The 24,857-nt window shown below is 40.4% G+C and overlaps 1 protein-coding gene and 1 long non-coding RNA gene across 6 annotated transcripts in view; one reads left to right on the top strand and one right to left on the bottom strand.

The window, feature by feature from the left end:
* Positions 1-24,857, top strand: part of KIF15 (kinesin family member 15) — a 54,585-nt gene that overhangs the window by 19,631 nt on the left and 10,097 nt on the right. For all 4 annotated transcript variants that reach the window (XM_045004887.1, XM_045004888.1, XM_045004889.1 and 1 more), the window contains 16 exons: positions 1,141-1,282; positions 2,126-2,323; positions 3,371-3,478; positions 4,729-4,834; positions 5,954-6,119; positions 8,265-8,415; positions 11,638-11,723; positions 12,474-12,549; positions 12,843-12,929; positions 13,886-13,990; positions 15,194-15,316; positions 19,017-19,163; positions 20,289-20,393; positions 20,683-20,847; positions 21,431-21,540; positions 23,380-23,452. In XM_045004887.1, coding sequence (XP_044860822.1) covers positions 1,141-1,282; positions 2,126-2,323; positions 3,371-3,478; positions 4,729-4,834; positions 5,954-6,119; positions 8,265-8,415; positions 11,638-11,723; positions 12,474-12,549; positions 12,843-12,929; positions 13,886-13,990; positions 15,194-15,316; positions 19,017-19,163; positions 20,289-20,393; positions 20,683-20,847; positions 21,431-21,540; positions 23,380-23,452 — 1,948 coding nt within the window. The remainder of the gene's footprint in view (positions 1-1,140; positions 1,283-2,125; positions 2,324-3,370; positions 3,479-4,728; positions 4,835-5,953; positions 6,120-8,264; positions 8,416-11,637; positions 11,724-12,473; positions 12,550-12,842; positions 12,930-13,885; positions 13,991-15,193; positions 15,317-19,016; positions 19,164-20,288; positions 20,394-20,682; positions 20,848-21,430; positions 21,541-23,379; positions 23,453-24,857) is intronic.
* Positions 12-18,426, bottom strand: LOC123363662. 2 transcript variants are annotated; one of them, XR_006576850.1, is made up of 4 exons: positions 17,955-18,426; positions 5,981-6,038; positions 2,153-2,329; positions 12-131 (listed from the first exon to the last, which is right to left on the bottom strand). It is a non-coding gene; the product is annotated as an uncharacterized LOC123363662 (long non-coding RNA). The 2 variants fall into 2 exon arrangements; XR_006576851.1 differs by having other exon boundaries at positions 20-117.

Below are 24,857 nucleotides of genomic sequence, written 5' to 3' on the forward strand. Positions count from 1 at the left end.
GATCCACTTACCCTGCTCCTGCTTCTTCACATTAGGATGTAGGGAGTCCCTGGAGAGCAGATCTTTATGGTATGCAGTCTCCCCAAATCCTGATTTGCATAGTAGAAGTCCGCTTGGCTACAAAGGGAGGGCTGAATCCATTGTGTTTTACTTTCTCATGATTTTGCCCTGAACCCCTGCAGATGCCTTCCGCAGGGCTGAAGCCCCTAGACCACCCTCCCCACTGGGCAGAAGCCTCTAGCCCCACCACCCTGCCGCAGGGCAGAACTCCCGAACTCCCCTCCCTCCAGTCTGGTAGGTGGAGAATGTGGGCAGGGGAGAGGTGCCATGAAGGAACTTGCATTTAAAAAACCCATATATTAAAGCTTAAATAGTTTTACCCACACGCGTAATGGTTCAGCAAATACATTGGCACCAGTTTCCACTTTGTCCTGAGCAGCAATAAACTGAGATCCTGCTCCCATTGATGCTCATGAAGTTTTGTTATTGACTCTGAGATCAGAATGGGAAGTGGATGGTGATAACACTAAACAGTTTCACAAACAATCCATGCTTGCACAAGACTCTTGACACTGCAGTGATGTGAATGATGCCATCTATCACACTACTGACATACAAAACTACTAAATATTACACAGTGAAAGATCTTCCCAAATTTCTACTTACCTTTAATAAATTACTTTGACGTGTTAAAATAAATACTTAAGAATGTTATCTTAACAATACTTGAAAAGAATGTTTAGAGGTTTTATTAATCTCGTCAAGCTTCAGTTCAGGTTTCTGATTCACAAAGTTTTGGTATGGAAGATGCAATATGCTCTTTAGAGAAAACAAGAAGCTCTGAACTCAGGTGTTGCTGGATAAAGGAGGGAGTGATTTTTCCATTTTAAGGCTATGTTTAAGTGTGCATGTATTTTGTTAATTATCTGATCACAAAGCAGCTTTTAATAGTTCTTTTAATGGGGTCCACTGATCCTACAAATAGCATAGTCTCAAAATTGAAATATTTTGATGGCTTGGATGAAAGTGTCTGGAATTGTTTTTCAGTATGACAGTTACACAGCACCTTACTGTCAGACTAATGATGCTAGAGTGCATGATGACTTTTGGGCTTTGTGGTAAAATCTTGTGTCTAAACAGGAAAAGGCATCTGGAAATGGAGTCAGAACTTCAGTCCCTTCAGAAAGCAAACCAGCATCTTGAAAATATTTTAGAGGCAACCAAGGCACACAAACGTCATGAAGTCTCTCAATTGAATAAAATGCACAGAGAAACTATTAAGGTACAGGAATCTGTTAGAGAGGTTGTAAATACAGCAGTATATAGTTACATCTGAGTTGGATGAAACAAAAGATTTCTTTAGTAAAAATCAGAGTGTAAGATACTTTTCCTGACAAGTTTTTCAGTATATGAGCTCACTATATGATTAAAGTGATATCTTCATTTCTATCTTTTGTTCTGAAATACTTCCTGATGCACTACTGCTTGTAACTGAGTTGCAAATCAGAAAAAAACATGCAGTTGTGTGGAATATAATTGACCAGCTTTGACCGTTTTACTTTATCCTGTATTTTGTTTATAGAATTATGAAATATGTTACACTATAATTAAGGCTACGATTTTGTCATGGAAGTCATGGATTCTGGGACTTCCAAAGACCTCCGTGACTTCAGGTGGCTGGAAGCTGCAGGGTCCCGCCACCAACTGCAGCGGCCAGGAGCTCTGAGGTACCCCGCCACCTGAGACCCGCAGATCTCCCTAGTGGCGAGGGGGACTCCACAGCGCCTCTCTGCCACAGGCACCAGGTGGACACTGCAGCTTCCAGCCGCCACAGGCAGAAGGAGACCCCAAAGCTCTGAGTCGTGGGATGGAGGAGGACCCTGGAGCTTCAAGCCCCCAGAGCTCCCAGCCGGCCCCCGCAGCTGCCCAGCGACTCCCCATTTTGTCATGGATATTTTTAATAAAAGTCAAGGACAGGTCACGGGCAATAAAGAAAAATTCATGGAAGCCTGTGACCTGTCCATGACTTTTACTAAAAATATCTGTGACAAAATCTTAGCCTTAACTATAATCTGTGGCTATTTTATATTTTAAACTAATGCTTCCTTCATAATTTCTGCAACAGAGTATGACTACACCAACAAAGGCTTACCAACTGAGGTCTCGTCTGGTGCCACGAATAAGCCCTGAAATCTTTGTCTGTGATTCCATGGATATTCAGAGTTCACGGGAAGTGGTGGATAATATTTTCAATGAGCCAGTTCCTCCAGAGATGAATGAACAAGCTTATGAGGCCGTTGCTGAGGAGCTCAGAATGGTGCAGGTAAATCTTCAGAATAAGAGTGGAAGTGCATATGTAATTGGGTTTTTTTGTTTTTGTTTGTTTTACAAAAGCATGTTTTGATAGTCCATTGAGAAATATCATTTTTTCACCAAAAATAACTTTTGTTTTAATGTAACAATTCACTTATAAAACCAAAGTAAATGTTTAATAAATATTTTAGTAATTTATTGTGATGTGTAGTAGCATGCTATGCTGTACTTATGCACCTTTAGCATTTCCAATGTAAATGCCACAAAGAGAGTTGGGTATTTTAATTCAAACTTGTTATGCATTTTCTCTGTTTACATATTATTCATTTATATTTTGTGAGAAGTCTTAGTTTAGCAGAAATGCCATGCTCCAGGGCATTTAAACCTGAATACTCAAACCAAACTGTTCAATCACAGGGAGACTCAGGCAGAAGGGCCACCATCATTCAAAACTGTGGCTTATTTCAAAGCTAGAAGAGACTGCATTATTTGAGAGCCTGTTTAAAAACTGTGTAAAACCTCAGTCCTTTTATCTTTCTTTTAAATTTCCTGAAAAGAGATGCTTTTGCCATAGAAGAGCAAAGCGTCTGAGATAATATTGATAATGTGGCTCTCATTTTCATTAATATGAAAACTTTTATATAATAGAACTCCTTGTTGAACTGCCCTCAAACATTTCATATATCTCACAGATCTTCCCAGAAATCTAGTCCATTTTTGTCTATTCTGAAGAGCAATTTGATGGATCAGGCCCCTCCATTTAAACTTATACACACATGCACATTCTTAACTTTAAGTATGTTTGCAGGATTGGTTCCCATGTTTGTATTTTGCTTTGAGGGATTTCCCAGAGATCTGGAAGTTCACTGGGAGTAAGGGATATCCCTGTGGTACTGATAAACCAATAGTTATCTCTCTGACTGTCCTTGCTTCAAGCCATAAAGACTTAAAATAGTCAAGATTTTTGTATTTGGTGTACACAGCAGGTCTGACCATATGCCATATGAAAATAACTGAAAGAAAAGCTTTCTAATTATGCATGTCTGCCATGTTACAGGAACAACTGAGCACTCTTCAGATCAAGCTAGATGAGGAAGAAAGTAAGAACATAAAACTTCAGCAACATATTGATAAACTGGAGCATCATTCTGCACAAATGCAAGAGGTGAGGTAGCTGTGTAAATCAGATTTTTGAGAGAGAGTATGTATCAATCACATTTCTCAACTATTTTTTGGCCCCTCTTTAGTGAATTACTTGGATTTTGAAGAGGCAAAACTGCTAAAATTATAACACCAGAATTGAGCAGAAAGACCAGCTAGACAACAGCCAGCATCAGTGCTTTCTAAAACTTATTTTGAAAAATTTAAATCTGTTTGATCATAGAGGAAATGTATAAATGGCGAGGCACCCAAGATACCTACAGGTGGTGTTTTTTGCCCAATTTCATGATGTGTGGTAAATTATCAGTTGTCACAAAAAATACTTTCCCTAAAATTTTGCAATGCTAAAAATACTCCTAGTTCTATCTGTGAATGAACAAAATTGTCATTACTATATAAAGCTTACAGGTCCTCTTTCTTTATTTTTATATTTGTGGATCTATCCAGCCTAACTAACCAAAACTAAAACAGTTGTGTGGAATATTTTTCTGCAATATATGCACAATGCACTATGTAACACATACCATACAGCACCCCCATCTGTGACCTTGAGTTAAGTCACTTAATCCCTTCAGCCCCCTTACCTCCCTAAAGTGGTTATCTATATCATTAAGGGTTTGGGAAGATTGTAAAGGTCACTGAAGACAAAATATGCAATTTAGGTTTGAGGAATCTTCCACTGAGTTATACAATTCACTTTTGTTGATAGGCAGAGCTTATAAATGGTGATCTCACAGTAAAATTAAGGAATAGATTTTAGGGTAATGCCATAACGTGGATAACATGCTCTCTTTGTGGTATAGTGAGAGTTGTAATGGAAGAGTAGAAAAGATGAGTCTGGCAAAGGGAAGATGAGATTGACAGAGAAGAGCATCAATCTTCCCCCATGCTTCCACTACTTCAGCTCAGGAGCAGATATGAAGTTCTAAATTGTCAGGTGAAGGGTACTTAAAGTGAGGCCGATAGATCCTTTTTTATCTCAATTTGCTTCCTCAATTACCTCAATAGTTCTTGCTCTATAGGCTTCCAATTTACTAAGCTATTCACAATCATAACACACTTGAATGTTCAGGACTCATGTGATTGGTTTGATTATAAATATCCAAAATTACTTTCTCAGCATACAGACAAATGCATCTTACATAGTCAGAGCTGGAAAATACACAACACATAAAAATACTTCTATTATTTCAGCTATGATTTATACACTCCTATACTCCCCTTCCATTTTTAAATTTTATTTCTCTTCTAAAGCTATTCTCATCAGAAAGAAGTGACTGGAATAAAGAACAGCAGGAGCTCCTTGGACAGATTACATTTCTCAAAACACAACTTCAAGACACTCAGAGCAAGACTGATAGTAAGTCTGTGTAGCACTGAAATGCTGTGTGAATTTCTCAAGAGGTTTCATGTTTAGACGCTACTATGACAAATACTGAATAACTGCTTTGGTTAGGTAATGAGATAGATATATATATATATATAATTCTGTCCTACGAGTAACTTTTCCTGTCCACTCTTGATCAACCTGCATAGTTGGTCATAGAGTTTAAGGTCAGTAAAGGCCACCAGATCTACTCTGACCTCCTCTATATCACAGGATCTCCAGTTATAGACAGTGGAAGGAGATGATTCATCCTAAGTGAATATGGAATATTGTTTTAGAAGGTTAAAATAACTAAAAATAATAAAAAGGAAAAAGACGCGCGATCATTCTACCAATCTGCAGTCCCAGATTCAGGAGCAACTTTTAACCTTTATTCTTCTTTGTTCCCGTCTATCATTTTAAGGTTTTAAAAATTGTCTTCACTTGTCTTAACTCCCACTGGTGTCTGTCTACTAGAATGCCTGCATTATATTCTGAGGGCATATACATAGCATACCTATATATTTTTGACATTTCAGTTAGATTGGTTAGACATCTAGAAATATAGTAATGTTTGAACTCATTTTCCTGATATAGCTAATATAGAAGCAGTTGGACTTTTCTTTTTCCATACTTCTCATACATGATTAGCTTAGAATATTTAAAACTCACAAGTGTAGTAAACAGGTAACGCTACTTAAGATGACTTTTTAAAATACAAAATACAACTTAAACAACTTAACACTTAAAGAATAAGAAAATTCTAAATCTACCCTCAAGATTACACTGCCAATAAAATTAAATTGGGTTAACATGCATTTAGTTTACAATTCTGACTTACAATTACATGCCCTCCCCACCCCGCAGCATCCTTTTGATTCTGTGTACACTTTTTCTACAAGTCAGTACTTCACTGACCCTTCTTTACCTCCTTTTTTCTCCTTAAGTTTTTTCCCCCCAGTTTTTTGAGGAAATGGCCATTTTTACTGAGAGTTGTGTGTAGTTTTTTTTAACTTTCACATAAGATTTTTTCAACATCCCTGGTATTGCATCTGCAAGTGAGCAGTTTTATAAATTAACAAAACTTTATACATTTCTGCATGTTTTTGACAGTATTAAAAAGTGAAGTCCATGACTTACGCATTGTCCTGCAGTCTGCAGACAAGGAGCTGTCTGTTGTAAAGATGGAGTATAACACCTTCAGAGAAAAACAAGAGAAGGAAATGAGTCAACTCTCTATGAGACACATGGATGTACAACTCCAACTGGATAATGTTAGGTATGTGGTCAGCTCCTTCTTAGTGGAAGTTTCTAAGCCTTCCACATGAGAGTGCATCCAGATTCTTAATTCTGTGCTAATATGTGCTAACTTTCACTGTAAATAATCATTCCTATAAAGAAGAGCTCAAATTAACTACTGTATTTTTTGGTACATACACACACTGCTTTTACAGGCTCAACTATTTCCTGTATATTTAGGAGATAGGGAAAAAAGGTGGTGAAATTATCAGAGACTACAGGAAAGCCCCCTTAATTTCAACATTTGTGCCCATATCACTTTTCCATTGCAGTAAAATCTCAGAGTTACGGACGCCTTAGGAATGGAGGTTGTCTGTTAACTCTGAACAAAGTGCAGTTCAGGCTCTGCAGCTGACACTCCAGGCCAAGCTTCAGCAGCAGCTGAGCTCCCTACTCAGTGCTGGCATGAATCTGCAAGCTTGTCTCGTGTGTGTGAGTGTGAGAGAAAGAAAAAACAATGTGTCCCCCTCTGGGGGCGGGGTGTGTGTATAAAACCAGCACATCCTCCTTCCAGCGGAGGTGAGGGGTGGCAGGGGTGAAAGCGCAGACCCCAGCACTGCTTCTGCTCAGCCAGCTCCAGCTGCCTTGGGCTGGCAGCCCCAGTGTCTTGCTGTAAGTGGCTGCCCCTCATGGGGGAGGGGTGGGGACAAATGTGCCTACCTTAAAGATGCAATACAGGCACAGTACAGTGTTGCTTTTTTGGTCGCTGCTGCTGCCTGATTATTTACTTCCAGTTTCACATGGTGTCCCATTGACCGGTCAGTCCATAACTCTGGTGTTTGTATCTTTGAGGTTCTACTGTAAATGTGATTTTATTTATTTATTTATTTTTTAAATTTTTTCCCAGTAAATGTTCTGACCTCCCTTAAGTAGACTGAATTTGCTGAGGAAGCCTGGTTTTTTTTATTGTTTTTTTTTTCAGTTCTTTAATGCTAAAATTAAAAGCCTCACTCTAGTTTGCCCATGATGTCACTGTTTCACATTGTTGTGTGCATCGAAAAATCCATATAACTAAAATGAAAACATACATTTAAAATCAGTTTGTTCAAAGGTTGGCAATTCAGGATTGAAAATCTTTCTGTACTACATGCTATAATTGACATTAAGTGCTATTAGGAGCAGGAAACTGGTAAGATTTTATTTATCATTCAATAGCAAGTGATATTAAACAGGCACATTTGCACTAAAGTAACACAATTTCAGTGCATGGGAAATCTTTTCCATTAAGCAAGATGACAAGTGGTCTTGACTGCATTATTGCATCCTATTGGGATTACATGTTATGTGGCATGTGACATCTTCTACGCAATATATTGAAGACCAAGAACCATGCATCAAAACTGATGACATGGTTTCACTGTTGCCTCTAATTAAATATTAAGAGACTGACCCTTTTAGAGGTGCTCTAGTAAATACCAATCTACCAGCTCTGTATTTTTTTGTTTCATAACCTTTGTCAGCAGGTGCATAGCCCCTCTAACTTTTTACTTTTAACCCTAATAAGTATTAAGTGACCTAAATATTCCTCAAGCCAACAGTTTAAAAGAAAACAAATCAAGCTATACAATATGCAGAAAGCTCTTGTGAGACAAATAACCTATGCCTGGGTAAGAGAGAATGTAACTGAATAAACATGTGTGAATATGTTAATCACACCATCAGCAGATAAACAATGACTGATGGTGACTGAAGTATCACTTAAAACCTTGAAGGGTGTAAATCTTGGCTCTTTTTAGAGGAAAGCAACAGTGGCTGTAGGTCCAAAACATCACAGCCTCTCTGCCACCATCTCCACCAATGCCCCTTAAAACCAGGGATTTGGAGCAATCAAATTTTTGAATTGCTCTGCTCCAGCTCCAGGCAAAAACCTACTGGTCCGCGCTCCAGCTCCGGGCTCCACTCTAAAGCCCTGCTTAAAACACTTGAGGTGTCTCTTAATATTTTGGGAATTGTGATTAAAAAATAACATAACCAAAGCCTGTAAGTCTTGACATGACATCCATTTTTTATAAAACAAGACTGCACTCTGTGGATTATTTATAGCTTTTAAAATATAATTGAGTTATTTTTATTGTCCTGTACAAATTCTTGTTTACTAATAATGTCAAAAAAAATTTTAATGAAGGCTAGAACATGAAAAGATTCTTGAAGGAAAAACAAGTCTACAGGATGACTATGACAATTTACAGGAAGTAATGAAGTTTGAAACTGATCAGCTGAAGCAACAGCTTGAAGACAACAAACAAGAAAGCGAAGCACTGAAAACCGAGCTTCATGTAAGAAAGCCAAAGCTGTTATACAGTATAATTGCACCTCTCATTTAATCAAATTATGTAACTCATCTCATTAAAATGACATTACCAATGTTAGGCCAAAAAAATTCACTATTTTGATAGTGGTCCTATCTGAAGGTGTTACTTCCAGAAGTTTATTTAATTTTCCAGCTGACTCTTGTAACCATTGGTTATAAGAGACATCAAGTCACCTTCTGCTAAAGTTCTGTTGTCTACCAAAGAAATCATTATCATTTGACAGGGCTTGATTAAGATGGGCTAGTTGGTAAAGAAACTGGGCATTGCTTTTGAGATAAATATTGGGAGGAATACCGTGGAGGGTTCAGATTTCAATTCCAGCTAAAAGTGGCATCTCTGAAATATTTGAAAGTTGGTGCTTTTATACATTGGCAATAATGGTCTTGTCTTAAGCCTGGTCTACACTAGGCGTTTAAACCGGTTTTAGGAGCGTAAAACCGATTTAACGCCACACCCGTCCACACTGAGAGGCCATTTATATCGGTATAAAGGGCACTTGAAACCGGTTTCTGTACTCCTCCCTAACGAGAGGAGTAGCGCTAATATCGGTATTACCATATCGGATTAGGGTTAGTGTGGCCGCAGATCGACGGTATTGGCCTCCGGGTGGTATCCCACAGTGCACCACTGACCGCTCTGGACAGCAATCTGAACTCGGATGCAGTGGCCAGGTAGACAGGAAAAGTCCTGCGAACTTTTGAATATTTCCTGTTTGCCCAGCGTGGAGCTCCGATCAGCACGTGTGGTGATGCAGTTAAAAATCAAAATAAAGAAAGAGCTCCCGCATGGACCATGCGGATGTGATCGCAGTAAGGGCAGGCAAATCTGTTCTATCAGCGCTCCGTTACAGAAGACGAAATTCAAAATCATTTTTAAAAAATCTCCAGACAGACGCCATAGCAGGGGCTCAGCGCACTGCTGCGTGACAAGCGTAACGGAAAGCCAAAGAATCAAATGGACGCTCATGGACTGGAGGACTCAAGCTATCCCACAGTTCCTGCAGTCTCTGAAAAGTATTTGCATTCTTGGCTGAGCTCCAAATGCTTCTAGGGTCAAACACAGTGTCTGCGGTGGGTCAGGGCATAGCTCGGCAATCTACGCACCCCCCCACCCACCCCCAGAAGTGAAAGGGAAAACAATCCTCTCTTGACTCTTTTACATGTCACCCTGTCTTTACTGAATGCTGCAGATAGACACGATGCTGCAGCACTCAACACCAACCTCCTTGCTCCCCCCCTGCCATGGGTGGCTGATGGTGCAATAAGACTGATATCCATTGTCATCATCAGCCTATTGGCACATGGGGCAGTGCAAAAGGACTGGTAACCATGCAGACTAGCATCCGTTAGGTCGATCAAGGGTGCCTGCCCCTAATTTTTCCTGGTAGATGGTGCAATATGGCTGGTTACCATCCTCATCATAGCAACAGGGGGCTGAGCTCCATCAGCCCCCACCCTTCATGTGTAAAGAAAAGATTCAGTTGCCCCTGGACTAGGAGTGGGATGCTGGGCTCCTCTCCTACACACTGCTTAATGTCCTGTCTGGACTATCATAGCAGCTGGAGGCTGCCTTCCACTCATTTCTCACTAACAAGTCACTGTGTCATCACACAAGTGAGGGGACAATGCTATGGTAGCCCAGGAAGGCTGGGTGAAGAACAGAATGAACAGGTGGGGTTGTTGCAGGAGCACCCCCTGTGAATAGCATATAGCTCATAATTTCTGCAGGATCTGACACAGAGCAGCTGTGCTCTCTGGTTATGATATACAGTGGTTCTCTAGTACACTTGCCCATATTCTAGGCAGGACTGATTCTATTTTTAGATACCAAAAAGGAGGGATTGACTCAGGGAGTCATTCCCAATTTTGGCTTTTGCGCCCCTGGCTAAGAGCAGCCAGGGGCACTTATGACAGCAACAGATGGTGCAGTGCAAAAGGACTGGTAACCATGATCATCTTTTTACCAATTTATGGATTGGTAGATGGTACAGTATGGCTGGTAACCATCTCTGCTGTCATGCAAAAGCATGCTGCTGTGTAGCGCTGCTGAATCGCCTCTGTCAGCGGCATCTAGTACACATACAGTGACAGTCACAAAAGGCAAAACAGGCTCCATGATTGCCATGCTATGGCATCTGCCAGGGCAATCCAGGGAAAAAAGGCACGAAATGCTTGTCTGCCGTTGCTTTCCCAGAGGAAGGAGTGACTGACGACATTTACCCAGAACCACCCGCAACAATGATTTTTGCCCCATCAGGTACTGGGATCTCAACCCGGAAATTCCAAGGGGCGGGGGAGGCTGCGGGAACTATGGGATAGCTATGGAATAGCTACCCACAGTGCAACGCTCCAGAAGTCGATGCTAGCCTCGGACCGTGGACGCACACCACCGATTTAATGTGTTTAGTGTGGCCGCGCGCACTCGATTTTATACAATCTGTTTTACAAAACCGGTTTATGCAAATTCGGAATAGTCCCGTAGTGTAGACGTACCCATAGTGATTTATTTCTTCTTGGTGTTAGATCACTGTCCTGCCATCTAGTTGCTGCTTTCCTTGAAAACCTTTCACAGACCTCAGTGATTGCAGAACACAGCAACAAGGCTGCTCAAGGGCTTTTGTAAATGCTTTTGCCTCCTTTCTGTGTTGTATGCTGGCTACCTGATCAGCATACTTGTTTCAAGGTCTCTCGTTTGGCATTTAAAGAAATAACTGACAGACTGGAAACTATAAATTCCTTTTTAAAAATAACAGTATAGTATTACTACTGAAAAAAATTAAAACCTAAATTGAAAATTGTGTTAATTTGTGCCCCTTAAGTCTTAAATAATTTAGGATCCTATCTAACCATAGGACTGCTATCTCTCATAATGACAACTGAGGTGGTTGGCACTAAAATTGCTGACTTGTCAGCATGCACTAGAGTTTACCTTTAGAATTATTCAGGGCCAGGTTCAAGAACTCTTTTTTTTTTTTTTTTTCTGTTTTGTGTATGCTTTGTGTAGCATTTTGAGAGTTTTTATTTTTTCTTCCTCTTTTCTAATCTTTTGGATTTAAATTATTTTTTTAGAAAGTGTGTGTGAGTGTGTGTACACCAAATATCCAAAGGCCTCTTAACAGAAGAGAGTTTAAAATATTTTTATCGATATACTTCAAACAGAATGTTATAAAAAAATTGTGTGTTTTAGAATCTTTTGGAACTTTTGGAAACAGAAAAAGGACGTAATCAAAAACTAACAATGCAATTACAAGAAGACAAAGAACATAATTCAAAGTGAGTATTGTTGTGGGTTTGATTTCCAGTTGAAGTCAATGGTTTCATGCTATGCTAAGTTTCATTTTTTTGTAGTTCTTGCCATAAAATACATTTCTTTTTCCAAAAATAAAAATGCAAACCTTCTAAATGCATTGTTGTGGAAAATATTCACCTCTGAGTTAACTACCAGGAATGATTTTGGCCCAAAGACTGGTGAGTTCTTTAAACCTCTGAAATCACTATGCATGATGTATCTTTGCATGTATTTTGTAATTGCCATTATCTCTCTCTTGATATAAAGAGAAAAATGTTTTAGTATCTAAGATATCCGTTCTCTTTCTAAAAAGAGAAAACAATAAAAAACTGATGAGGCAACAATAACACCTTCAGTTCACCTGAAAACACCCATTCCGAAAAGCCTATTAAAGATTTTTGTACCCAGGCTGTATAGAGATGATTACTTGATGAATTTTTAGTCAGTGTCTTTACCCACTAAAGACAGCACTACTTCTTTTTAATTATTTTTAATGAACAGTTTCATTATAAAAATGTTCTTTTGTATGTGAAAGGTCTAGCATCAGCTGCAATGTATGGCTGCAAGCTGAACCATTAGTTTTTTGAATAGCATTAATCAGCTGGTAGTGAAAGAACCTTTAGAACTAAATGGGACCCAAGGCCAACCTACATAGTTTGTTCCTTGTTCAAGCTGTCTTTTCTTATGTTTTGATTACGTCTCTTACAAGAAGAATATTCCTTCTTCTCTTCTAGAGAACTCTTGAAAGTACTTGAAAATGTACAGCTGGAAAAACAGTCCTCTGAAATGGTGACACGATGTGAGCAGCAGGTATAAAAGCACATTTTAACAATTGAAAACTGGGTTTTCTTGGATTTCCTGTATATTAATGGCAATAGAACTTTTATTAAACTGTTTAAAGTTTAATAGCAAAACCAGTTCAGTGCTTTCAAGTTTCAGGAATCACAGTTGCTTTTTAACTACTATGATACCTTTTAGCCCCTCCAGCATATTAAGCAGTACAGCTGTCTCTCTTGCGTTATTCCTAGTGTTAACGTTTATACTAAATGTACACGAGAGGTAATTGAGGGCTTTTTCCATAACTAAAATAAAGTTTCTTCCAGGAAGCAAAGTTGCAGAAATTAGAACAGAATCTGGCTGCTGCCGAAGAGGTTATTGCTTCTCTGGAGAAGACTAACACTGCTGACAAGGTAGCTACTTTTTATTTTTGGTTCACAAGTTCTGAAAGAAATTGACTTCTTTGCAGCAGAGCTGGAAGCCAATCCCTTCCTAACTGTGATAATAGGTGAAAAAAACTCTCATACATCTGACACAGGGTCTCCAAGACAGCTGGGGAAAGAAGGCTGGCACAGTGCCAGAGAAAATAGGGTGGAAATATAAGGGGACAGCTGGAGAGGGAAGACAAAAGGGAGTTGTGCTGTCTTCTGGACAAAACAGCTAACACAAGGTCATGAACGTATCACCTGTTGATTGACAGGGAGTTTCCAGTCAGGCTCATCTGCTGAGGAATTGGAATTAGAAACCATAGGAATGACACAGTAAGAATCTCACTGTAATTGCTGTCAGTAAAATCAATCCATGTTTCATTTAAGATAGCTATACCAGTTTTCTGAAAGCTCCTTTGGTGAATAACTTTTATCGTTGAGTATAACATACATTTAAGAAATTATATGGGAGCTCATTGTTATGGATGGTCAATCGATTCCTGACTTGCTCTGTTTTCATAACAAAGGAAAAACTTGGGAAGATTGGATGGGGTTGGAGGGAACTGCCACACTAAATCCAGAGTCCAGTAGTAGTTTCTTGAAGATGACTCACTCCGTTAAATTTCCCCCTGCTTCTTACAGCAACGTTCATAACCTTCTACCAGAAGAGGATCAGAGTCGGACTAAACAAAATAGTCTTTTTCCTTTTAATCTTGGAATAGTAAATAAGCTATTTAACATTTTGTATGAAACCTTAGGGTAAAGAAAGGTGCTTTTTAACCTCAAAAATTGTACTGTTCCTTCACACTCTAATCAAAGTAATTTAAAAAAACACTCAAAATATTTTCTTGGTTCAAAGTGAAATATGGGCTAAGCAAAAATTATTTAAATAGTGACAAAGTCCAGTGAAATTGGGGTTCAACATTTTTCTTCTTTTGCAGGAGGTTGTATCTGACTTGATGAGCCAAATCCAGGAGCTTAGGACATCTATTAGTCACAAGACAGAATCTATTGATGGACTGACAAGAGAGCTGGAGGACATAAATGTATGTTCTGTTTTTGAAATGATGTGGGGCAATGTTGGGTATCACAAAAATGGAATGAAATGCCAGGCTGAACACTTTCAATTACATATTTTATCATAAATGTGGACCAGCGTAATTTGCTGTAGGGTGAGTTTTTTTCAACTTTAATTGTATTCTTCTGAGCAGTTTACGCCTAGTGTGGTCTTGGAAACTGAACTTTTTCCACATGGTGAGTAGACAGACATTTATCTTACCGGACCTACTCAGTTCCTGTGAACTTCAATCAGCTGACACATTCATGTTTAATTTTGCTGAGAAATTGGTGGTTTGAGAGATCAGTAAATGAAGCTGAAGTCACTGAATTCATTTGTAGGAAAGAAACTAGTTATGAGACAACTCCTAGGTTCCAGTCTTGCAAGCACCCATGACGTAATAAGATTCTTATGGTAAAGTTATTTGCTTGCATAAGTACTTGCAGGAGATGGGCCCTTACTTACTAAATCATGCTTTCTCGCTGAAGCTGTGAGACGTTTGTCTTCTTCTTTACAGTGTGCCTTTTTTTAACAGAGGTCTTGCAGTCTTTTATACTTCGTTTTATTGCAAACCAATACAGCAACGCATGCAGTATTTTACATGTACTGTGAACCCAAAAGGACCCAGCATAGAAATGAACATACAACTTCAGAATATGAACTATAATTTTTCTGTGTGCATATTACATCAGGTATATCCAACATACACACTTATCCTATGGGAAATAGTTCTCTGTTTCATTGCAACCTTCATGGAAGATCTCAAAGTACTTTCCAAACACATTTACTCACAACACCCTTATGAGGTAGGTTAGCATCAGACCTGTTTTACAAATACTGGAGGTAGAGCCTTTGACTGACCCATGGTTGCACAGGATATTAACAGAACTAGGAAAGGGGAACAAGACATGACTATCACTAATAGATATGATCTTAAAATAGTCAGATGACATTGAATTTAATCTCAGTTTTAGTTCTGATGCAAAACCTTAGTGTGTGGGATTTAGCAAGCAGTAACACTTCATTCACTGGACCTTTAGTATCGTTATCTCAGACAATTCTCTAAACATGATTTTATAGTTCTGTCATCTCAAGATTCCAAGATGCAACAGCTGAGTTGCTTTTAGCAATTTTCTTAGCTATCTTGCTTGCATTGTCATAGTCCTGAAACTTAACTTTGCTGTTTTCTTAGTGGAAGTATAATTCTGCCCTGGCTGCAAAAGATGAAAACAAAGCGATCATAGAGGATCAGGAAAGGCAGATTGAGGAGCTGAGAGAAACATTGGAGAGAAAAGAGGCAGCTGATAAAGTTAATGTAAGAGTGCTAACATCAGTACCATATTGTGATTTTCTGCTACAGACGAGTTGGATGTATTTGTTTTTTTGTGTTAAGCATTTACATGGAATTTAACCTCACTTGGATACGAAATATCATTGGTTGGAAAGAAAAGTACAAATGTTTGAGTGGAACACCTGGCAAACACCATAAAATTGTTTCAATATTTTCTTAAATATTTAATAAGGTACTTTTTTTTTTTTTTTTTAATCCTATACCAAAGGCTTGATCCAGCTCTTATTAGAGCTAGTAAGAGTCATTCAACTGAGTTTAAAGGGAATTGTTTCGGGTCCTTAAAGTATAATTGACTAAAAATGATAAAAGAATATTGCATTTAACAGAGTCATTTTTTTCCTGTTGCTGTGTTAAGAAGCTTCTCCTTTACCCATAATTTTAACCAGAAGCTCCACCCGCTGGAGTAAAATTTAACATGCACAGTTAGTTTGACTAAGGCTGCATCTTTTCCATTTTAATTGTTTTATTTTTATATTCTGTATCCAGTCTCTCATTGCCATCCCCATTTATTCTGTAGAGCATGTTCTATAGCTAACAAGGGAAGGTGCTCAGGTTTGACTAAGTCTTCATAAAATAGTCTGTTCAGACTACATATACTCCTGGGGGAATTCTTCACCAAAAAAATAACAAAATCTGCACACAATATTTTAAAATTATGCAAAATTCTGAAAGCTTTATTTGTCAATAAATAAATGCAGAGGATCCAGCATGGAAGTGGGGAGCACAGGCCACTGGCTGAACGAAGGTGGGAGATCACCCTGCAGCCTCCCCACCACTCACCCTTGGGACATGGACTTGGTGGTGAAGCTGCACCCAACTCTGACACAGCACAAGGCCTGGGCCTGCCCCAGAAACACCCTGGGCCCTGCCCCTCTGCACCAGGTGTGGGGCAGGCAGGATCCAAGTGTGGAGTGCATCCAGGTGTGGAGTGGAGAGGATTTTGTGTGGGACAATCTGGGTGCAGGCAGTTCAGTGAGGGGTCTAGGTATGGGGGGATCTGGATGTACAGAGGCTCATTGGTGAGGGGTTGCAGGTTCACGGGCAATGGAACTCTGCAAGGGCTTCCAGGTGAAGGTGGTTGGGGCTCAGCAGGGGGTGCTGGGAGAGTGGGGGGTCTGGATGTGGGCCTTCAGGAGGGTGCAGGGGAGTGGGGCTTATCAGGGTGGGGGGTTGAGTGTAGGGAGCTCAGTGAGGGTGGTCTGGAGGCAGGGGTAGGGGTCTGGAGGCAGGACGTCTGGGTGCAGGGGGGCTCCAGATGCAGGGGTTGAGGTTCAGTGGGGTGGGGTTCAGGTATGAAGGGCTTGGGAGGTTCTGGTTGTACAGTGTGAGGCTTGATGGAAGTGTCTGGGTATGGTAGGTCCAGATGCACGGGGGTTGGGTGGATGGGGAGCAGCTCCCCCGTACTGTGACCCCTCCTCCCACAGCTGAGGAGTGATGGGGCAGGAAGTAGAAGAGGATGCTGAGCTTCCTGCAGCTCGGGAGAGGTTTCTGGGGGTGGGTCTGACATAGCCCCAGCCACTCCTTTCAGGGGAAGAGGAAGTTCCTTCCTTTCCTGCTTCCAGCTCAGCTGGGACTAGCAGCTGATCCTGGCTCAGGGTAGGAGCCACTGGCTGGGATGTCCCTAGCCTTGCAGTGATCAACTTTTCCACCGGCTGCTCTGGGTGCTTGAAATGGATGTACCTGTGCTGCTAGGGAGTGGTGCGTGGCTGCTCTTGCAGGTTCCCTTTGCTTCCCTGTCAGCCATTTTTCTGCAGGGAAGCAAAGAAATCTGCAGGGGACATGAATTCTGCGCACACACAGTAGTGCAGAATTCCCCCAGGAGTATATATAGTACCTCTATTCTGCAACTTAGCGCCATTCCTGCATCTACCAGAACAAACTGTTCACCTCCCAAACTTCCCTTTCTCTGCAAATAGATCTCCACTACATGAGGGATCTAGGGAATAGTATAAGATCGCAGACTTCGCTTTAGACCTTAACTAATTTGGAGTCTATATTACCATGTCTTTGTGAGGTGAAAGCCAGAACTGAAATGCTTACTAAACTGCAGTCGGTCCAGGTACTTTATCAGGCTCCAACTCGGGTATCTATAGCGTAGTATGAAACGTAATTGTAAGGCAACAGGAAAAAAACACTGAACTCTCTAACTTACTTCTGAAACTATGCAATATTTGGGTTATGTAAGTACAACTGGAAAACGTGATTGTTTTAGCTTAAATTACACCCCAAGAAGTTATAATTAGGGCTGCAGATTTGTCACAGCACTTTATCAAAAATCATGGTGCAGTCATGGTAAACTTAGTAAAAGCTGCAGGTTACTAAAAAATTTACCTTGACTGCTCCAATTTTTTTTTTTTTATTTAAAAAAATAAATTGTGTAACAAATGAAGTTCAGCGTTACCTCCGAGGCAAGTTTTGTCGTCGTCCTCAGACCCAGAGCACAACAAGATGGGAGATTCCCCTTCTCCCTTGGCTGGCTCTGAGGGGAGACCCAGCAGCCACCATTTCCTGCCTTATTGGATGTGCTCTAGAAAGCAGTGCCTGCGGCCGCACAGCCAGAAACCTACCACCTGCACAGGAGATAATGGGGTGGGGTACTCACATCTCTGCCCATCTGAGGAAGCCCCTGCCCAAGTACAAATGCAGAAGTCTGGGAGGAGAGGCCCTGGGACCTCCTTGAGCCCCGCAGCATTGAGAAGAGGCTGCAGTCCAGATTCCAGATCTTCCATGACGAACAAGGGCACTGGGACCTGGAGGGTGGCATGGTACCTCTCAATGTGCTCTCAGGGCTGCGCCCTGGCAATCAGGGCTCAGACTTGGCATGTCTTCCTTCCCCAGCTGGGACCTCTTCTCCGTCCCATCCCCCAGAAGGGGCCAGGACCTCTTCTTCCCCTCACTATCCCCTTGGTGGTGGGCCCAAGTGGGGAACACTTGTTAGGGTCAGTGAAGAGGGAGACAGGATCCTGGGACTGGGCAGGGGGACACAGGCTGAAAGCACTAGGCCTGGGGGTTGAGAGAAACATGCCCCGCACTCACATGGAGGCAACAGCAGCAGCTGGCTGAGCCTAGCTCTCTGCTCCGGGCATAGTGTCCTGGGTAGGCTAAACCTGAGTGGTACTGTGACCCAATCCGCCAGGGCACAATGCCTAGAGCGGTGGGGGGCTGCCCAGCCCTGCAGATAAATGTGGGGAGGGCTTATTTTCCAAACCCTTCCCCTCTGCATTGGGCTGGCAACCCACCCACTTAGAGCCTTCCTGTAGTAAGTCACACACACAGACAGAGGAGTCATGGCCAAACTGAGAAAACATGGTATCAATGACTTTTTCTGCACCGTGACAAACCTGCAGCTCTATTTATAATGGAAAACATGGACTAATAATTTAACTGTAACTTTAAAATGTCCTAAGGTGCCTTTGAAAACTTTGTTACAAAATTTTGCTCTGGGGCTAAGATACTGCGTATCAAGAATAGCCAAAATAAGAAGTTATCTTTAGGGATGAATATTTACTTTAGTTCTGACTTTATTTAAACAAAAAAAAGGTAGAGGGAAAGGGACCCTTGTAATTAAACCATTACTGTACACCACTTTACTCCTCCAAAGAAGGTATTTTATTTCTATTTATTTCACTGTTTCTACTTTTGTTTGTCCATTTAAATAAAACAGATAGAACTCCTGTATGAAGACCTGAACCATACCACTGAGCAGCTAAGCAAGTTAACAGAGGCTTCTAAAAAACATGCAGTATTGCTTCAGTGTGCACAAGAAGACTTAGTAAAGAAAGAAGCTTTAATTCAGGAACTTAAGGAACAGGTAAAATTTAGGACGTTCCTCCTAAAGAGTCAGCTATTCATTTTTTTGAGACACTTACATCATACATTGCAACCTACACACACCTCCCTAACTGGTTGCTTTTTGTTAACAATATATTTCTCACTGCATTGGACAGTGATAAATTAAAGGATTTTGAACAAAGGTCTGGATAAGCTTTACAACCTTGCTAATGGGGAGTCCCAAGCTAGCACAAGGGTTAATTCTGAAGGCTTTGATTTTACATGAGAGTGGAAATAAAGACACAACAACCTGAGGTCTGAACGATACAAAACAGGGTTTTCTTTTTCCTCCTTGTCATATGTGGTAATTTTTGTGGATAACCAGTGAGCGGTCTAAATGATACAAAGTAAGAGGGTGATTTGAAGTCACCCCTAATATCTTTTGGAGCACAAATATCCACCTACCTTAGGGTACATCTATCCTGCATGCTCCTTACAGGAGTGTGTAGAGTATGTACACTGCACATTTCCCTAACACGAGTATAAGTAGTAATGTAGATAGTGAGGCACTGCTTAGGTGAGTAAAGAGACACATGAGCACTCTCTATGTACCTTGTACAGGTTTCCATTCGCCCAAACAGTGCTTCCCCCATCTACACTGCAATGTCCTGCTGAAGCCTTTCCTCACCACAGGGAAAGACTCTGGCAACAGAGAGAGGCTCTAACAAGAGGAGGCAGTAGGGAAAGGCTCTGGAAGCTCCTCACTGCCAGAGTGGTTCCCCACTGCCTTACCCTGCCAGATCCTTTCACTGACACGTAACTACGCACCGCAGCTTGATTTTCATTGTGTCGTTTACGTACCCTAACTAGAGTGAGGCTGAATGCTAGTCAAAAAGAAGCAGATTAGCTGCTAACATAGTACCTTGTTTAAATGTTTTTAAATAGTGTTTGCTTGGAGAGCAACAAGGGAACAAGACCATAGGTATAGTAAATGTGGAAGAACTTGATACGATAAAACATAGTGTGAAGTCTAATATATTTAAGTACTCAGAATATATAGCGTAAACTTGCATACTTACAAGCTACTAGTTTTTGCTTTAATTCTTTCAACATTCTGTGAACCTTTAGTGCTAACTGAATTTTAATTGATTGGGCTTTATAATAGCTGGACAAAAAAACAGAAGAACTGGAAAAGAGGAAAAGTGACTATGAACTAAAAATGCAACAGTTAGACTGTTTTGTGGACTCTGCTGCAATAGCGCTGCCACAGGTATAGTATTTCATTTTAATTATGTACTGTAGTTTACTTCACTGAAGAAGCAAAGCAGTGCGTGTGTTCGTGTGTGCAGGGAAAACATCTTTAGCCTGGGTACAGAAATAGTGACTGTATATTGAAAAGAGTTGTATAGTCTGTGAACTCCTATTTCTGTTTTGTAAGGTAAACAACATTGATATTTGTCTCCTAGTTACACAGCATGAACAAGTAAAATCTTTTAATGTATACTTATGCAGTATAGGGAAGACTCTCCCTTCTCAGTATGACTGTTTTTACTTGTCAGAGTCCAAAAACTCCCCCTAATTTTGGTGTTAATCTGGCAAAATTCCTGGAAACTCAGGAGCAGGAAATAGCAGATCGGAGAGCTTCTGCAATTACTCTGGAGCATCTTGTATCTGAATTAAATGAAGAAAGAACAGCTAAAAATGATGAAATCCTAAGGCTAAAGGTAATGTGAAGTAAACAGAAAAGGTAGTTTTGAAGGTTAAAGTTAATATGAAATGTATAGACTATCCTAGTGGATTGGTGCTTGGCACTCCGCACTGCCATGCAGGAAGCCTGCTCTTAATCTTCTCCTTTCCTGGGCTGGTAGCATTCTAAAGAAGCAGAGCAATCAACTGACTGAAAAAAGATAGTCTCTTGTATCACTTTGTTGCAATCTCTGTTGCTGATCTACCAGCTTTCTGCAAAGCAAGTTTTGTTCACACTTTATTGGTATGGGATCCATAGGTGTAGTTTGACTTCTGTATTTGGGGGAGCAGTTACAGTCAGGCCAACGGGGCTGCATGTGGAGTGGGGTGGAAGGGCAAATTCTGAGCCTGCCTGAGGCTTGTCGTTTGAGGTGAGGGGGCAATGCCTGCTCCCCAAATTATGTTCGTGATAGGATCTTGACAGAGAATTTATTAAGTCTTCCATTGAAGAGTTTCAGAATATTTGTTCCTTCTGTACTTTACTGGAAATTGTTTACTTGTAAATGAAAACAAGAATTGTGGTGTAGTGTTCAAATAACGTGTTTTTCTTGCTTGGTTTAGGGACAGTTATGTGAACTAGAAAACCTGCGCCTGGAAATGCAGATATTAACAGAGAATAATAGGAACCTACAGAGTCAGCTTGAAGAGTATCAGAGAGAAAGGAAGAACTGGTAAAAAGCTGTCCTAACCCTTAAGTGATTATGTAAACTAAATTGTAATTCTTCATCTTTACAGTATGTGTAATATCATACTTGCAGTATCAGAACTAGTTAAACTAAGAAAACTCAATGAAACCTACTTTTATGGTATGCTTTAATGGCCAGTAAATTGCAATTTCAAAGGCAATTCTAATGATTACAGTACAATAATTAAGTTATAAAAGAAACAAGTTTATAACTCCTAACTACTTGTTCATGCAACTTTTAACTGGGAAAAGTAATAGAATATAAACACTATCCATATTAAGAAAAATAGACAAAACTAAATGCTGTCCCAGTGCCATCAATTGGAGTTTTCCCATTGACTTAAATGGAGTCAGGATTCCACACCTCAACTTTGACAGTAAGAAACATAACTGTTTCTATGCTTTGTGCAAAATGGAAAGATGATTAGTGAAAAGGCTTCAAACTGGTGCATACCCGTAGATTTTAAAAAGTATGATCTTTGTCTGAATCTGCAGGCTGAGCTCTTGCTTTTAGACTTTTTTTTTTCCCTCCAAATTTTCATTTGTTCTGGTGTTTTTCTGTTTGATGAACTCCCTAGAGGATTTACAAAGTGTTAAATATGAAGTTGTTTTGAAGCATAAATCAGTGTAATATGAGATTTTGTCACTACTAATTATTAATCAATTAAGGAAAAACTTAATGTAATAAAGGACAAGTCAGACACAAAGGTGTGGCACCTTACAACTGGATATAAGGTAGGACTTGAATCTCCCTTTCCATTAGAAAGCATTGAAAATTAGAATATTACAAAGTTGTACAGATAGGGAGCTGAGGCTCAAAGAGAAGTCAAGTACCAACTAATTTTGGGTGCCCAGCATGAGACACGTGGACGTGATTTTTTCAAAGTATGTAGCACTTAATATGTTCAGACCTCAACTCCATTGACTTTAATTGCAGCTGCTAGCACTCAGCACTTCTTCTGCAAATCAGATCACAAGGTCTCAAATCAGGCACCTAGTAAATAAGGAATATATAAGAAACTTTTCACAAGAGGTCAGTAACTTGACTAGCATCACACAGGGAGTCTGGCAGGGATGAAATTCAGATTTCCAGGGCAAGATTCAATTGCCTTCCCCATGAGACAATCCTTTCTCTTCCTGTACACATCTTCTGCAGTCTGCATAATAGGCCTTGCTACCAGCCCTGCCTATAGTATATGTAAATGTCTTCTCACATACCGGTAGTTTTTCTAAAATATTAAAGATAATCACAAGTGATTCATGAAAGAAAAATAAACATACTTTTTTGCTTTCTGATAGTTTATCTTTTCTTCCAACTGTTTCTTGAGTGTTTTTGTTATCTCCTGTTAAACTCAAACAAGTCTCTAAATATTCTGAATAAAAATCATTTCCTCTTAACTGAGCAAGACCTTTGAGTTCTCTTAGAAGGGAGTTGTTTTCTGCAATCCATATGGAGTATCAAAATTGTGGCAGCTAAAAATGTTTACTTGAAACCCTGAGGTTTATCATTAAGCTCTGTATTAGACACTTCTGTTCTTAAACCAACACCAAATGAAACTGTTTTTTAATTAAAATGCTGATTTCACTGCCCATAGCAAAAATCTTTCTTTTGGAGAGAATGTATTTTTGGTAACTAAAACTCTTAAGGATATAAAAGTTTAAACTGCTTCCAGAACTATATTTTGTGATTATATGGTAATCAGACTCTGAGCAAGCATTAAGAAAATTACAAGTTATTACTAGTTTTTTCTTGTGCAGCTCTTATGTTATAAATGGTTCCCTTTGCACATAAGAAAGATGAATTCTCATTCTTGGACTTCTACAGTGGTCACAAGCACTCTGACATTCAGCACCTAAAAGAGAGAGAGAAAGAAATTGCTGAAGAGAGACTATCAAAGGTATTATCTTTTTATATGATGTTCAATTGTTTTGCTGATTGTAAGTGTTGCTGTTCATGTTTTGTTCTGTTTCATATCGATGCAAAATTTATAATTCTCGTGAATTCTAAAGGATACTGGGCCTGATTTTAATCTATCATTGCTTTTACGCTGGTTTAACTTGATTGAATTCAACAACAGTAATGATGATTTACAGCAGAATAAGAGAGGAGAATGAGATCCACTGAGCTTGATTAATCTTCACCAGGACATAGAGGCCATGTCTACATTTACCGAGGATTGACACTGCTGCGATTGATGCAGCGGGGGCTGATTTAGCGGGTCTTGTGAAGACCCGTTAAATCAACCACAGAGCGCTCTCCGGTCAACTCAGGTACTCCACCGGAATGAGAGGAGTAAGGTAAGTTGATGGGAGAGCGTTGTGCATAGATCACGGCAGCGTCAATGCCTGGTAAGTGTAGACATGACCTCCATATCCCAGTGTAGATGAATCAAGCTCACTGGTTCTCATTCTCCTCTCTTACTCTGGTGTAAATCATCATTACTAGGGCCCTACCAAATTCAGGATCATTTTGGTCGGTTTCACAGTCATAGGATTTTAAAAATCATAAATTTTATTATTTCAGCTATTTAAATCTGAAATTTCACGGTGTTGTAATTGTAGAGATCATGAACCAAAAAGGAGCTGTGATAGGTGGGATTTGCAAAGTTATTGTGGGGGGAGGGGAGGGGTTGCAGTACTGCTACCCTTACTTCTGCACTGCTGCTGGCAGCGTCACTGCCTTCAGAGCTGGACAGCTGGAGAGGGCTGGCTGGTGCCTGGGAGCCCAGCTTTGACGGCAGAGCTGCCACCAGCAGCAGTGCAGAAGTAAGGATGCTATAGTATTGCCATCCTTACTTCTGTGCTGCTGTCTGCAGAGCTGGGCCGTCGGTCAGCAGCCACCACTCTCCGGCCACACAACTCTGATGGCAGTAGCGCAGAAGTAAGGGTGGCATGGTATTGCCAACCTTCTCTGCTGCTGCTGGCAGGGTGCTGCCATTAGAGCTTGACACCTGGTCAACAGCCATCTCTCTCTGGCCACCCAGCTCTGAAGGCAGCGCAAAAGTAAGGATGGCAATACCATGACCCCCCTGCAACTCCCTTTTGGGTCAGGACCCCCAATTTGAGAAACGCTGGTCTCCCCCCTGAAATCTGTACAGTATAGGGTAAAAGCACACCCAAGACCAGATTTCACCGGGGAGACCAGATTTCATGGTCCATGACACGTTTTTTATGGCCGTGAATTTGGTAAGGCCCTAATCATTACTGTTGTTGAATTCAATCAAGTTAAACCAGTGTAAAAGCAATGCTAGATTTGAATCAGCCCCAGTATCCTTTAGAATTCACTAGAATTATAAATTTTGC

Source organism: Mauremys mutica, chromosome 2 (genome assembly GCF_020497125.1).
Source record: "Mauremys mutica isolate MM-2020 ecotype Southern chromosome 2, ASM2049712v1, whole genome shotgun sequence".
In the NCBI taxonomy this organism is placed as follows: Eukaryota; Metazoa; Chordata; order Testudines; family Geoemydidae; genus Mauremys; species Mauremys mutica.